Genomic DNA, 16,905 nt, shown 5'->3' on the forward strand with positions numbered 1-16,905 from the left:
TCTAAATAGAATACTGTCCATTTAAGATTTAAAATGACAAAATAGATGCAATGAAACAAATTCATATTCATTTTTAAACAACACAACACTGATTTTTATCAGTTATCTCAGTTGTTTTAGAGGTAAATTCATGCAAAACCAGCTGATGCACGTTGCCTTCAGGGACAGTTTTTCATCATCAGTCTCTGTATTTCCCTCTACAACAACTCTGTGTGGTAACGTTGTGTTATTATCTCATAGCGTGGTGAATGTGCAGCTCACAACTTGTCCACCAGAGCGTTGTGGAGTTGTTGGATTGTGTATTTGATGAGTTTGATGATGAGGGAAACCAAGAAATCCCATAATGAGCCTCCGTAGCGTAGCTCTGAGCAGCTCACGGCTCTGCTCCGCCGTTCTAAAAATAGCTTGCACCGACAATTAAAGGTAACAAACCTACTGCTACACTGCAAAAACTCAAAATCTTTCCAAGAATATTTGTCTTATTTCTTGTCAAAATGTCTCATTTCTAGTCAAAACTAATCTCTTTCCACTTAAAATAAGACTCATCACCTAAAAATGAACTTGTTTTTAGATCATTTTCACTTGTTTCAAACTAATTTTCACTTGAAATAAGTAGAAAAATCTTCCAGTGAAAGCATGTTTTTTTGTGCTTGTAATAAGAAAGAAAAACTTGCTCCACTATCAGATTTTTCTACTTATTTCAAGTGAAAATATGTTTGAAAAAAGTAAAAAAAAAAATGTCTTAAAAACAAGCTGCTTTTTAATGTGACGAGTCTTATTTTAGGTAGAATGAGATTTGTTTTGACTAGAAATAAGACAAATATTCTTGGTAAGGTATTTGAGTTTTTGCAGTGTATGACTATAGGGATTATGGCAATGGGAGAATCTGCCAAAATGTTGAACTATCCCTTTATTAAACACACAACAAACCTCCTCCTCCTCTCTTTCTCTGTCTCTCCTCTGCAGATGGACCTGAAGGAAGTCGACAGGAAAATCGCGCAGCAAGCCGCCAAGCTGCAGGGAGTCGATCTGAGCAGAACCGTGCAGCAAGTCAGTCAGGAGAAACAAGAAACGCAGCACAAGTTGGACACCAGTAAGACCCAAACACACTTAAACTCTTTACCTAAACTCTTTTTCTAATATGGTGCCAAACGTACAGCTCTGGACAAACTGAAGAGACCACTTCAGAATGATCAGTTCCTCTGGGTTTTACTGTTTATTGTTTTATTCTATAAACTACTGACCACATTTCTCCCAAATTCTTTCCAAGAATATTTGTCTTATTTCTTGTCAAAATGTCTCATTTCTAGTCAAAACTAATCTCTTTCCACTTAAAATAAGAATCATCACCTCAAAATTAACTTGTTTTTAGATCATTTTCACTTGTTTCAAACTAATTTTCAATTGAAATAAGTAGAAAAATCTGCCAGTGAAAGCAAGTTTTTAGTGTTTGTAATGAGAAAGAAAAACTTGCTCCACTATCAGATTTTTCTACTTATTTCAAGTGAAAATCTGTTTGAAAGAAGTAAAAAGTGTCTAAAAACAAGCTGCTTTTTAATGTATAACTATGTATGTATATATGCCTATCAGTAGGTGACGTCACGGTGCGTTCCACCGGGCCGCCGCCATGCTGGGTACCGAACACTGAGTTAACCTCTATTGAGATCAGTGCAGCCACATCCTCTCTGACCAGAAGACTGCTGCCTGATGTAGTTTGGATATGGATATTTCTCATTTTGATGGCCTTGCCTTGAAAGCACACACCTCCAGCACCTTTCTGCTGAGACGAGCTTTGACAGCGCGGTGCGCCGCTCTCTCTCCCGTTAAAAGTTAATCTAGCTCACCCAGTGGACCTCTCTCTCTCTCTCTCTCTCTCTCTCTCTCTCTCTCTCTCTCCTCGTCTCTCTCTCTCTCTCTCTCTCTCTCTCTCTCTCTCTCTCTCTCTCTCTCTCGCTCTGTCTCTCTCTCTCTCTCTCTCTCGCTCTGTCTCTCCTCCAAATACACGAAAAGCCAAATCAAATCAGAAATGCGTAGCCCACTTCTTTTTAACTCACAGACATTTATTTTCATAAAGTAATAAAATATCCCGACATTTTGCCATCGTTAACATTGAGACAAAAAGCTGCAGGAATGGAAGAAGAATTCGGCAAATCATTTTATTACGCAAAAAAGCACAACAAACAGGTTTTGCACAATGGTTTGCACAGATAAGTCTTAAAATATGTGCAACACCTTCTCATCACAATCCACGCCATCTATACAGTTACGTTATCAGCTGTTATTAAAACCCAACTCATCAGGACGCGATGACCACCACTCACATTAAACAAACCGTTAACAATTAATCCACACTCAAACCGAAGCAACAATAGTGTTAACTGTACTCAACAAGCTGTTATTACAAGGTTTACAGCAGATATGACAGACAACCTGGGCCGTGTGTGTGCGTGTATAAGAAAGGGGGGAAGGAGGGAGGGAGGGAGAGAGGAAAAGTAGGTAAAACCTGTTAGCTGTTAGCTACCGTAGCTCAGGCGTCGGTCTCCCGTCAGGTAAAAGCTGCCGTTTATTCCTCAAATGAAGCTCATGTTGAGGCTCTCCGGTACAGTTATCCATCACTGCAGTTGAATTAGCCGCTAAACTGCTGGACGCTAAAACCGAGGGGGCGTCTGTGTGTTTAACTTACAATTCACGAAAGCAACGCGAACGTAGGCCTACGTGCCGCTCACACTCACAGAGTGAGGCAGCCTCCCTTGGCGTACATGTCTCCTAAGCTGTTTAATGACGGTAAAAATGAAACAAAGTAAATATCCTGCATAGTTTCTCTTTTCTGTGCTGCGCTGATCAGAGCGGCGTCCCTACCTAGTGTATTTTACTTAGCAACGATCTGTTAAACAGGAATAACAGACTGTTAAATGCAAAATCAAGATGTAAATAAATATCAGAAATATCAATAAATTATCGGAATACGACATTCAATAGAGCCATGTAATAAAAAAAGGTTTATCCACTATTTTTGTGAGATTTGATGTCACAGCCCATAGACTGCCTTTGGAAGTCGGTACCCAAGATGACGCTGTGACCGGCTGCGAACGCTGTGTGACGTCATGTGATATCTATCAATATGCATAAATATACTTATTTTAGGTATAATGAGATTTATTTTGACTAGAAATGACATTTTGACTTGAAATAAGACAAATATCCTTGGTGAGATGTAGAGTTGTTGCAGTGCAGCTGTGATCTCTCTTCGTCTCGGTGCGTGCAGCCTCGAGCCGGATGGAGCTGAAGCGGAAGCTGATCCAGGACCAGCAGGACCAGATACAGCTGCTGAGGAGCGCCGTGAACGAGACGACGGCCGAGAAGCTGCAGCTGAGCAGCGACATGCAGAAGCAGCAGCAGCTGGAGGAGCAGTGTGTCGAGTTCACCACGGAGATCCAGACTCTGACCCGGGACATCAGGGTAAAGACCTAGTCGACTAGTCTATGCAACCCCTAGTATGCATGTGATCCATGAATGGTTGAATATGAAGTGAAGCTGCCGTGTTGTTGTTGTTGTTGTTGTTCTCCTCTCTGCAGGACGCTAAGGAGCAGCTGTCTCCTCTGTCTGCTGCTCTGGAGAAGCTGCAGCAGGAGAAGACGGAGCTGGTGGAGCGAAGGAGGCAGAGACAGGAGGAGGGACAGGAGAAGGTGAGTTAGAATGAATCATCATCAACTTCTACTGCTGTGTCTTTTGATAATTAAAGGGATAGTTCACCCAAAATTGAAATTTCACTCATTATCTACTCACCCTCATGTGGACTAAGGGCTGGGAGAAGTTTCAGAGTCCTCCGTGGCTTCTCTGAGTTACAGGGGGTCTCGGCGTAGCAGTGCATGTCCATATGACGGTTGCAAATGGATACCAACTGTCTTCGTAACAAAAAGACACACCAAAAAACATCCAAATACCTCCATGCTGCTTGTATGTAATGTCCGTCTTGTATTGAAGCCCTGAAATGAGAAATTGTCCCGAAAAAAATTAAATAAGTCTATATTTCAAGCTTGTTTGTCAAATGTGGACAGACCAGGAAGAGAAGCTTCTGCTACAAAACAAGCTTGAAATATAGACTTATTTAATTTTTTTCTGGACAATTTCTCATGTCGGGGCTTCAATACAAGACGGACATTACATACGAGCAGCATGGAGGTATTTGGATGTTTTTTGGTGTGTCTTTTTGTTACGAAGACAGTTGGTATCCATTTGCAACCGTTATATGGACATGCACTGCTACGCCGAGACCCCCTGTAACTCAGAGAAGCCACGGAGGACTCTGAAACTTCTCCCAGCCCTTAGTCCACATGAGGGGGAGTAGGTAGATAATGAGTGAGAAATTTAAATTTTTGGGTGAACTATCCCTTTAAATAACGACGTGAAACAGTTTTAATGTGACGCTTCATGTTCGTTCTGTGACAGTCCGGTGCCATCAAAGACAAAGTGAAGGCCGTCGCCGCGCTGGAGAAAGACATCAGCAAGTACACGGACGAAGGCAAAGACGAATACAAAGAGGTGAAGAACTCTTCTTTTCTTTTCTTTCTTTTCTTTTCTTTTCTTTTCTTTCTTTTTTCTTTATACTTAAATTTCTAAATTTTCTATTTCTATATTCTATAGTTTTTAAAACAGCACAGTCCAATACACAGCGTCATGCAAACCTCTGGTCCAAATGTCTGTTAATGTGTTTTTTACAGTTCATCAAGTGGAAGATGAAACGATCTCCTAAAGACATAAAGTCACAGATGACACATTCACTTTTACATTTTAAACTATATATTTTAGTTTTTATTTCCATCTTTTCCATGTTCAAACTGACAAGAAAAGGAAAAGGTCCCTCAGCAAAGGTCTGGGCCTCCTGCATAGTTAGCTAAAACTCAAAATCTTACCAAGAATATTTGTCTTATTTCTAAGACAATGTCAAAAGAAATCTCATTATACATAAAATCACATAAAAAGCAGCTTGTTTTTAGACACTTTTTACTTCTTTCAAGCAGATTTTCACTTGAAATAAGTAGAAAAATCTGATAGTGGAGCAAGTTTTTCTTTCTTATTACAAGCACAAAAAAAACGTTGCTTTCACTGGCAGATTTTTCTACTTATTTCAAGTGAAAATGAATTTGAAACAAATGAAAATGATCTAAAAACAAGTTCATTTTTAGGTGATGAGTCTAATTTTAAGTGGAAAGAGATTAGTTTTGACTAGAAATGAGACATTTTGACAAGAAATAAGACAAATATTCCTTGAAAGATTTTGAGTTTTTGCAGTGTTGGTCAAAGTTGCTGCTGCTTTGTTTCCCTTTTTCACTCTGAAACTGTAGAAAACTACAATAATACACTGAGATTGATGAAAATATTGGAGAAAAAAAAGAGTGTTTCATGTTTAACTCTATGTCTAAACATCAGAGCTGGGCGCTAGACGATCGGTATCGGACCGGGGGGGTTTCTATTATTCAGCGTGTGTCATATGGGAAGCAAGTGACATTTTAATATCCTTTCAAACAGAATTTAAGTGGCACAAAAAAGCCAAAACCAAAAGTAAGTGGTCGGAGAGGGAGGAGGGTCACGGCCTACCTTCCTGATTCATCAAAAACATTTTCCATGTTGTGCATCTTGCAAAATCAAAGTCTGTTCTCAGTCTGAGTAGAAACATCTCGTCTTTCCATCTCATGAACGTCTTTCATGGTTTCTAGGTAAATCTGTCTGCAACCATTTACTGTACGAGTGAGCCCTTTAATATTATAATTTAGTCCAGCATCAGACTCACACATGTTAATCTGTTGTTGATGTTTCTGCTTGTAACATGTTGTGACACACTGCAAAAACTCAAAATCTTTGCAAGAATATTTGTCTTATTTCTTGTCAAAATGTCTCATTTCTAGTCAAAACTAATCTCTTTTCACTTAAAATAAGACTCATCACCTAAAAATGAACTTGTTTTTAGATCATTTTCACTTGTTTCAAACAAATTTTCACTTGAAATAAGTAGAAAAATCTGCCAGTGAAAGCAAGTTTTTTGTGCTCGTAATAAGGAAGAAAAACTTGCTGCATTATCAGATTTTTCTACTTATTTCAAGTGAAAATCTGCTTGAAAAAAGTAAAAAGTGTCTAAAAACAAGCTGCTTTTTATGTGATGAGTCTTATTTTAAGTAGAATGAGATTTGTTTTGACTAGAAATGAGACATTTTGACTAGAAATAAGACAAATATTCTTGGTAAGATTTTGAGTTTTTGCAGTGCATTAAACACTATGGCTACAGCAAAAGATAATGAGCATCTCTGAAATGACTTTTAATGATACTTTTTATATTTATTATCATTATTATTATCGATTAATTGTGTTAAGTGAATCAGCTCTGAGAGTTTTGACCTGCTTTAAAGACCATACTATATGTTTTTGTTTCCGCGTTGCAGCAAAAAGAGTGTGAGCTCCAGGAAACCAACACTCAGCTGCACGAGGCCGAGAAGCAGAAGGAGAAGATCACCAAGGAGATGGGAAACATCCGGCAGGACATCGACACTCAGAAGGTTCAGCTGCTTCTTCCTCCTCTTCTTCCTCTTCTTCTGTCTCAGTTTTAATACAGTCCATCAGGAGGAGGAGGAGGAGGAGTCTTAAAGGGGTAGTTCAACATTTTAGCAAATTGTTCCCATTGCCATAATAATCCCTATAGTCATAGCAGTAGGTTCGTTACCTTTAATTGTCGGTGCAAGCTGTTTTTAGAACGGCGGAGCAGAGCCGTGAGCTGCTCAGAGCTACGCTATGGAGGCTAAAGGAATTTCTTGGTTTCCCTCATCAGCACTCATCAAATACACAATCCAACAACTCAAAGTTGTGAGCTGCACATTCACCACGCTATGAGATAACACAACGTTACCACACAGAGTTGTTTTAGAGGGAAATACAGAGACTGTTGATGAAAAACTGTCCCTGAAGGCAACGTGCATCAGTGGTTTTGCATGAATTTCCCTCTAAAACAACTCTGTGTGGTAACGTTGTGTTATTATCTCATAGCGTGGTGAATGTGCAGCTCACAACTTGTCCACCAGAGCGTTGTGGAGTTGTTGGATTGTGTATTGATGAGTTTGATGAGGGAAACCAACCGAGAAATCCCATAATGAGCCTCCGTAGCGTAGCTCTGAGCAGCTCACGGCTCTGTTCCGCCGTTCTAAAAATAGCTTGCACCGACAATTAAAGGTAACGAACCTACTGCTATGACTATAGGGATTATTATGGCAATGGACCAATTTGCCAAAAATGTTAAACTATCCCTTTAAAGTGTCAAGACAGACTCCAACTGTGGCCTCTCTTCACCTTTCTCTAGATTCTCTAATAAAAGTCTCGACTCGTTCCATCTGTTCCGACGCAGATACACTGCAAAAACTCAAAATCTTACCAAGAATATTTGTCTTATTTCTAGTCAAAACAAATCTCATTCTACTTAAAATAAGACTGATCACATTAAAAAGCAGCTTGTTTTTAGACACTTTTTACTTCTTTCAAGCAGATTTTCACTTGAAATAAGTAGAAAAATCTGATAGTGGAGCAAGTTTTTCTTTCTTATTACAAACACAAAAAGTTTGAAACAAGTGAGAATTATCTAAAAACAAGTTAATTACTGTAGATAATACTGGTAATATCTCTACCTTTACCCGCTGTCAAATACATTATATCTATTGTTTTTGATTCCATCTGTATAACAACTTTTGATTTTATTGCATATTTTGTCATTCTGATCTTAACTTTGTAACATTATTATTATTATACACTGCAAAAACCAAGAACATTTGTCTTATTTCTTGTCAAAATGTCTCATTTCTAGTCAAAACTAATCTCTTTTCTCTTAAACTAAGACTCATCACCTAAAAATTACTTGTTTTTAGATCATTTTCAATTGTTTCAAACAAATTTTCACTTGAAATAAGTAGAAAAATCTGCCAGTGAAAGCAAGTTTTTTTGTGTTTGTAATAAAAAAGAAAAACTTGCTCCACTATCAGATTTTTCTACTTATTTCAAGTGGAAATCTGCTTGAAAGAAGTAAAAAGTGTCTAAAAACAAGCTGCTTTTTAATATGATGAGTCTTATTTTAAGTGGAAAGAGATTAGTTTTGACTAGAAATGAGACATTTTGACAAGAAATAAGACAAATATTCTTGGTAAGATTTTGAGTTTTAGCTAACTATGCAGGAGGCCCAGACCTTTGCCGAGGGACCTTTTCCTTTTCTGTCAGTTTGAACATGGAAAAGATGGAAATAAAAACATATTTACGGATGTTTTGCTTGGTGCAGGTGCAGGAGCGCTGGCTGCAGGACAACCTGACCCTGAGGAAACGTGTGGAGGAGCTGAAGGAGGTGGAAGCCAAACGAGGAGCTCTGCTCAAAGACATCGGCAACATGCAGGTCATGCAGCTGCGCCAGTAAGAGCCTCAGATCAATTATAATACACCTCAAACCAATAAACTGCATTTTACATATCGTATATTTACACTACAGGCCGAACATTCGGGAAAGAAGCAGCTTTAAGTTTCGGTTCACATTGCAACAATTTACTGCACCATTTTCCCCTCAGTTTACCTTTAGGTACGGTTTATATTGATGTTTCCATTCAGACCATTGCTGCATACATCTTTACAAAAGAACAGATTTGCAAGAGAAAAAAGAAAAAACAAGAAAACAAATCACAGTTTGCATGATTCACTGAGAGTTTGCAAACAAAATCCAGAATAAACCTCAATAATAAACCCTGAGGAAGGCTTTTGTGCCGAAATGCATGGGCTGTAACACACTTCCATTATGTTTTTTATTTATAGCAGTGCCTTATTGCCTTAATTTCCCCTTTTTTTTTTTTAAATCTCAACTGTGTTTGTATCTCTGACAAACTGCCACAGAAACAGCTGAGTAAAGAAACAAGAGCACAGGTTTGTTCATGTGCAGGAAAGAAGGGTCATTGTCATGGTCAGTGTTAGAAGTGACTCAGCGTTTTCTCCTCTTCTTCTTCTTCTTCTTCTTCTCCTCCTCCTCCTCAGAGAGCGGCGTGAGGCGGAGCGCCGCCTGGAGGACCTGAAGAGGAACCGCAGCATCGCGCTGGGTCGTCAGAAAGGCTTCGAGGAGGAGATCCTCCACTACAGGTCGACCTCAACTCACCGGCTCACCTCTTTTTAATTCATTAATTGGTGCTCGGATCGGATCGGGTCGGGTCGGGCTGGATAGAAGCGGTTTTCGCTTTAGTCTGCAACATATTTTCAAACAGCATCTTCTAGGGGGGTAACGGTAAACACAAGTCACGGTTCGGTACAGCAGACACAAATTTAATGTAAAACTAAAATCTGTCTTGTGTTATAAAAGTAAAAAAAAAAAAAAAAGAATATAGAATAAAAACAAGTGCATTAAGAGTGTTACAGTGCGTTCACACCGGGTGCGAGTAAAATATTCGCCTCGCTCTACTCGCTTGAGTTTGCCCGCTGGAATACTTGTTTTTACTTGCGGCATTCACGCAAATATTTCGCTTGAGTTCAATATGTTAAACTTGCACGAACAGGCAAAATTTGCGTGTTTGCGTCATTCATGCCGCCTGCACAAATTTGCATCCAAGGAGTTTATTTACTTGAAGCAAGTCCAGAGTTGATATTCCTGTGTTTCTGACACAAACGGGAGCTTCCCACTGCACCTGAACACACCGAGCGGAGAAATTAAAGTCCCCCTCCCGTGACCCTTTGTGGTCATTTTAAAACCAGCACATTAGCAATGCACCTCTGGAGGGTGGGCGGAGACTGCGCTGCTCTGCACCCGCCCAGCCACCTCCTCACACCCCACCCCCCGCTCGCTGACAGCTGGACATTGGACAATTACAGATTCAGCGTGTTTAGTGTAAAACTCCACACTGGGATTTGATCCCAGACTGGAGCATAGTCCTTGCTCACGGTGAAAGCTGCTCTACCAGGTGAGCTACACCTGTTCTACCTTGACAGCTACACCGAGCTGTGAAGCCTTTCACCTCTGAGCCAGATGCAGAGCGGGGCGGCAGCTTGTAGCACTAGTGCCCTCCCCTGGAGCTGTGACACGTCAGCTCCAGTCTCCCTGAAACGGCCAGTTTGAGTCTGCCGTTGGTTCACAGCAATTTGAAGGCAGAAAAACAATTTTGCACTTCCTTTTCTGCTGCTATGTGCTCTAACACAGGAAAAATGCCACAGGAACATGTGAAAAGCACGAAAAACATGATTTTCATGGGAGGGGGTCTTTAAAGTGGAAATCATCATCAGGATTCTTCAGGAATCTTCAGATTCCTTCTGTTGGACCTAAAATGTTAGGAAAATACAGCCTGAGTTGAATTTGCACTGGAATTGTCCTTTAATTTCCAGGCCCATGCAGCCCTCTAGCGTGTGTGTGTGTGTGTGTGTGTGTGTGTGTGTGACTCTGCCTCCTCTCTCTCTGTGTGAACCAGGAAGGAGCTGAGGGAGGATCAGTACGACAAAGCCGAGGATCGCTACAAGAACAAGATGATCATCATGAGGACGACGGAGCTCGTCATCAAAGACCTCGACCTGTACTACAAGGCCTTGGACCAGTGAGTCGCACACACACACACACACACTGATGCGCACACACACACACACACAGATACACACACACATACACACAGATACAGACACACACACACACACATCAGAGAGGTGAGAGAACAAAGGGATTCTGGGGAAGCAGCTCAGTTCTTGGTTTGTATTTGGGTTAAATGTGACGTAGTTACAGGGAACTGAGACGACGACGTCATCCACACACACACACACACACACGCTGACACAGAGTGAAACAGACATGAAACACACACACACACACACACATCAGATCGAAACCATGGAGACGGTGCATCACTTTCTGCTTTAGTACCAATATCTTTAAAAAAAACACACACAAGAAGGAGTTGTTGTTGTTGTTGTTACAGCTGTTAGAGGTAAATGTGACCTAGTTCACACAGGAACTCACTTTACACCGTTGGATCATTATCTACAATAATTTAACACAGGTTTTAATTTTCTCACCTCAAAAGCTTAATAACAGGGTTCTTACGGATCCTTAAAAAAAAACTTCCTTTCACTGGCAGATTTTTCTACTTATTTCAAGTGAAATTTTGTTTGAAACAAGTGAAAATGATCTAAAAACAAGTTAATTTTTAGGTGACGAGTCTTATTTTAAGTGGAAAGAGATTAGTTTTGACTAGAAATGAGACATTTTGACAATAAATAAGACAAATATTCTTGGTAAGATATTGAGTTTTTGCAGTGCTTTAAAACCATGCCCTCATATTATACTATATTATATTTTTGCATGTATGTTTTGCGCTACTAACTGGATACTTGAATTTCCTTTTGGGGGGAAAAACCTGTGATTGAACAAGAAGCAAGAAGAAGTTACAGACAAACTAGTGATGTTCGATACCACAAATGTCCTTTCTGATCCGATACTGAGTAAAATTCAGGCTGGTATCGGCGATACCGATCCGATACCGATACTTTGTGCAAATGCATCTAATGTGCCTGGTAAATCTAATAAAATAAAAAAAAGTAGTGTATTTCAAGTCATAGCTTCCTAAGGATGCAAGACTTCAGAGTAACGTATTTATTTTAAACTCTGAACTACATTGAGGTAGTGGCCTCGTTTAGAATATAGCCGAAAATAGTGTTTCAAACGCTAAAAAAAGAACATAAGTAAGATAATAAAACCATGAATTAAATAACAAAATGATAAACAAACATATATATTTTTTAATTCATGCATTTATAATGTTATTCATAATTTTCCCACAGATATTACAGACTTCGTCTTCACTGTTTGTGGCACTGAAATAGCTCCACACCTGACTCCTTTCCGCTCCGCCATCGACTCTACACAGACTGACTTTGTGAGCAGGCGGAAGAAAAAGTAGTTCCTACCAACCGCGTGTCATTTAGACAAGATCTGAATAGTTTAGTTACTTTCCATGTTAATGATTAGATGCATAACCACAAATGACTGAAGTATCAAAAGTATCGATATTTTCATTTGAGAATCGATTCTAGAGCACACAGATATATATTTCAGTATCGATCTGCACGTCACTAAGACAAACAGTAAAAAGCTGAGCTGTGTGTGAGAGATGTTTGAAGTTGAGTGGTTTCTCTCTGAGGTTTGGGGGCGTTTCAGAAACACAGCGTCACTTACCGTCTGCTGCAGCTCTCTGGACCCCGAGTCTGAGTCTGTCTTCTCTGTAAAAACACACCCACTCTGTGTTGGAAGTGTCGCTCGGGCCAGAGGTCAAAGGTCAAAGGTCACATTTATACAGTACACAATAGTCACACAACACTAGAATGACATAAATACACATGAATACAGTGAATGTAACAACATAATAAAGTAAAAAGAGAAAGGAAGGTATATGTATACATGTGCACTCACACAGATTAATACTGACAACACTTAAAGTAAAAAATAAATGAAATGAAAGCAACAAACTGTATCTGTAAACTTTCAGTCGGATGCAAAATTAGATGAAATTCCACTATATACATCATATAATTAATACAATACTATGACTATTCCTATTTAATTCATCAAAATCTTTCCAAGAATATTTGTCTTATTTCTAGTCAAAATGTCTCATTTCTAGTCAAAACTAAACTATTTTCACTTAAACTAAGACTCATCACCTAAAAAATTAACTTGTTTTTAGATCATTTTCACTTGTTTCAAACTAATTTTCACTTAAAGGGATAGTTCAACATTTTGGCAAATTGGCCCATTGCCATAATCGCTATAGTCATAGCAGTAGGTTCGTTACCTTTATTTGTCGGTGTAAGCTATTTTTAGAACGGAGGAGTGGAGCGGCAGGCTGCTCAGAGCTACACTATGGAGGCTAATGGAATTTCTTGGTTTCCCTCATCAAACTCATCAAATACAAAATCCCAAAACTCCAAAACGCTTTCGTGGACAAGTTGTGAGCTGCACATTCACCACGCTAAGAGATAATAATAGAACGTTACGAGACAGAGTTGTTTTAGAGGTAAATTCATGCAAAACCGCTGATACGCGTTGCGTTCAGGGACAGTTTTTCAGCAAGCAGACTCTGTATTTACCTCGAAAACGGCTCCGTTTCGTAACGTTCCATTATTATCTCTTAGCGTGGTGATTGTGCAGGTCACAACTTGTCCACGAAAGCGTTTTGGAGTTTTGGGATTTTGTATTTGATGAGTTTGATGAGGGAAACCAAGAAATTCCATTAGCCTCCATAGTGTAGCTCTGAACAGCCTGCCGCTCCACTCCTCCGTTCTAAAAATAGCTTACACCGACAAATAAAGGTAACGAACCTACTGCTATGACTATAGCGATTATGGCAATGGGCCAATTTGCCAAAATGTTGAACTATCCCTTTAAAATAAGTAGAAAAATCTGCCAGTGAAAGCAAGTTTTTTGTGCTTGAAAATCAGCTTGAAAGAAGTAAAAAGTGTCTAAAAACAAGCTGCTTTTTATGTGATTTTACGTATAATGAGATTTGTTTTGACTAGAAATGAGACATTTAAAAACCTGCGGGTAAGTTAATTAGCGGTCGTCTTTTCTCCCGGGATGACGACGGAGGTTGGCCGGTTGACCAGCTCTCTGGACGGGGTGGTGTCTCTGTGACGAGCCGTTGATCTGCTCCACAGGTGGAGCTTCACTTCTCCCAAAAACATCGGAGCAAACGTCTGAACAGCCTCATGTGGATAAACCCACCGCACATTGGGATCTAAACAGCTACTTTCTCACATGAAAAAATATTAAAACTTAACAAAATGACGTAATAACAGCGCTACAGTGAGAAATAAAACAGCTGCCGGTTGCCGCAAGATGCATTCTGGGAAACTTATCATAGCCCTCGGTTTGTAGTGTGCTCCTGAAAAATCTCCGTTTCGTGGGCGAGATAGCCCTACCCCTTCCCCCTAACCCTCGTCTGAACCAGAATTGGGACACCCCTACCACTTCACGTGAACGCGCAAAACGAAGGGTTAGGGCTAAGGGGAGAATCGGAATTCACCCTTTGAGTTTTTGCAGTGTAACGCACTTGATTTGGATGGATTTTTAGTTTTTTTGCAATCCCAAATGACATTTTGACTAGAAATGAGACAAACATTCTTGGGAAGATGTTGAGTTTTTGCAGAGCAGAGACAGATATGACCTGGTTTTCTAGAGCCAGTCAGAAGGCGACCACAACACAACTCAACACAACTCAACTCAACACAACACAACTCCACACAGCGCGGCCTGTGATCCAGAACCAGAGCTTCAACCAGGTCAACCAGCTGTGATTAGCTGTGATTACAGCGACGTCGTCTGTTTCCTCTGTGAAGATGAAAGATGAAAAAGTCTTCACTTCCTGTCAAGATGGCGACAGAGGTCACAGAGGGGAACAGCTTTAAAACAAAGAATCCTATTCACAATATTAAACACAACAACAGAAGCTCTCCTCGCTCTACTTTAAAGGGATAGTTCAACATTTAGTCAAACTGGCCCATTGCCATGATCTCTATAGTCATAGCACACTGCAAAAATTCAAAATCTTACCAAGAATATGTGTCTTATTTCTAGTCAAAATGTTGTTTCTAGTAAAAATAAATCTCATTATACTTAAAATAAGACTCATCACATTTAAAAAGCAGCTTGTTTTTAGACACTTTTTACTTCTTTCAAGCAGATTTTCACTTGAAATAAGTAGAAAAATCTGATAGTGGAGCAAGTTTTTCTTTCTTATTACAAACACAAAAAAACTTGCTTTCACTGGCAGATTTTTCTACTTATTTCAAGTGAAAAGTTGCTTGAAACAAGTGAAAATGATCTAAAAACAAGTTAATTTTTAGGTGATGAGTCTTATTTTAAGTGGAAAGAGATTAGTTTTGACTAGAAATGACATTTTGGCAAGAAATACGACAAATATTCTTGGAAAGATTTAGAGTTTTTGCAGTGTATAATAGTAATAATAATAATGTTACAAAGTTAAGATCAGAATGACAAAATATGCAATAAAATCAAAAGTTGTTATACAGATGGAATCAAAAACAATAGATATAATGTATTTGACAGCGGGTAAAGGTAGAGATATTACCAGTATTGATATGAGTACATGCAGTTAAATATATATACACAATACAAATCAGTGTGTTGATGGTGACAGATACAGGCCGCCTGGTTGGCTCGGTGTTATTCAGAGGCGTTAAAGGGACAGTATCATTTTTTTAAAGTGGGGTTGTATGATCTACAAATAGCCCCTTAGTACTTTAATTGCAGTAGAAGACTCTCTGCACTCCTCCCGTTAGCAACGCCAGCCCATAATAGCCCTGCCCAGAGATTTACAACATACAGTGTTGTGAACAGACCCAAAGAAACGGCCTATTTTCACGGCCTAAAAGAGGTTTTACCAATAAAAACTGTGTTTTTCCTGCACTTTGAAGGGCTGGAAAAAATTATATTATAGTGAACAATGGAACTGTGTATTTTTTATTTCCAGGTAAAACCTCTTTTAGGCCGTGAAAATAGGCCGTTTCTTTGGGTCTGTTCACAACACTGTATGTTGTAAATCTCTGGGCAGGGCTATTATGGGCTGGCGTTGCTAACGGGAGGAGTGCAGAGAGTCTTCTACTGCAATTAAAGTACTTAGGGGCTATTTGTAGATCATACAACCCCACTTTAAAAAAAATGCTACTATCCCTTTAACGCCTCTGAATAATACCGAGCCAACCAGGCGGCCTGTATCTGTCACCATCAACACACTGATTTGTATTGTGTATATATATTTAACTGCATGAACTCATATCAACACTGGTAATATCTCTCTCTTTACCCGCTGTCAAATACATTATATGTATTGTTTTTGATTCCATCTGTATAACAACTTTTGATTTTATTGCATATTTTGTAATTCTGATCTTAACTTTGTAACATTATTATTATTATTACTATTATACACTGCAAAAACTCAAAATCTTTCCAAGAATATTTGTCTAATTTCTAATCAAAACTAATCTCTTTTCACTTAAAATAAGACTCATCACCTAAAAATGAACTTGTTTTTAGATCATTTTCACTTGTTTCAAACTAATTTTCACTTGAAATAAGTAGAAAAATCTGCCAGTGAAATGAATTTTAATGAGAAATAATACAAATATTCTTGGTAAGATTTTTAGTTTTTGCAGTGTACCAATACAAATGTGTTGAGTTAAGTCTGATATAGGCCATCAGACGCAGCCGACTGCTGCTACGAGGTGAGAAATCAATCCATGGAGCGGAGGAAAACGTTATTTATCATCTGTTATTTACAATCTTTCCAAGAATATTTGTCGTATTTATTGTCAAAATGTCTCATTTCTAGTCAAAACTAATCTCTTTTCACTTAAAATAAGACTCATCACCTAAAAATGAACTTGTTTTTAGATCATTTTCACTTGTTTCAAGCAACTTTTCACTTGAAATAAGTAGAAAGCAGTGGAGTGCAGAGAGTCTTCTACTGCAATTAAAGTATTTAGGGGCTATTTGGAGATCATACAACCCCACTTTTTAAAAAAAATGCTACTATCCCTTTAAGGTGTCGGCCGCTCGTTTCCGGCACAGACAAGGATTTGTGGTGAATTAGCACGTTGTCGTTGCTGCTGCCGGTCGGTCGGTGGGTCGGTCGACGTGTTTCCTGCGTGTAGGTGGACGACACGTCAGTAATAATGAATAACTCTGACTCTTAGTTTATCTGCCGTCATCACAACACAACAGAAAGCTGCAGGCTGCAGGAAACAAGCTGCTGACTAATCGATGAGGGAGATAATTGACAACAGGGGGGGAGAACCAGCTGGGTTTTCCCCCGGTCGTTAGGTTAGTCAGTCACAGCTTAAAGGGAT

General features: G+C 39.2%; 1 protein-coding gene across 1 annotated transcript in view; it reads left to right on the plus strand.

Moving 5' to 3' along the window:
- rad50 (RAD50 homolog, double strand break repair protein) overlaps positions 1-16,905 on the plus strand; it is a 53,602-nt gene that overhangs the window by 21,202 nt on the left and 15,495 nt on the right. The window contains exons 17-24 of the mRNA XM_083986400.1: positions 967-1,093; positions 3,266-3,459; positions 3,576-3,686; positions 4,450-4,542; positions 6,438-6,551; positions 8,309-8,436; positions 9,046-9,147; positions 10,461-10,583. Coding sequence (XP_083842526.1) covers positions 967-1,093; positions 3,266-3,459; positions 3,576-3,686; positions 4,450-4,542; positions 6,438-6,551; positions 8,309-8,436; positions 9,046-9,147; positions 10,461-10,583 — 992 coding nt within the window. The remainder of the gene's footprint in view (positions 1-966; positions 1,094-3,265; positions 3,460-3,575; positions 3,687-4,449; positions 4,543-6,437; positions 6,552-8,308; positions 8,437-9,045; positions 9,148-10,460; positions 10,584-16,905) is intronic.

The sequence above is a fragment of the Trachurus trachurus genome (assembly GCF_905171665.1).
Source record: "Trachurus trachurus genome assembly, chromosome: 14".
Classification (NCBI taxonomy): Eukaryota; Metazoa; Chordata; class Actinopteri; order Carangiformes; family Carangidae; genus Trachurus; species Trachurus trachurus.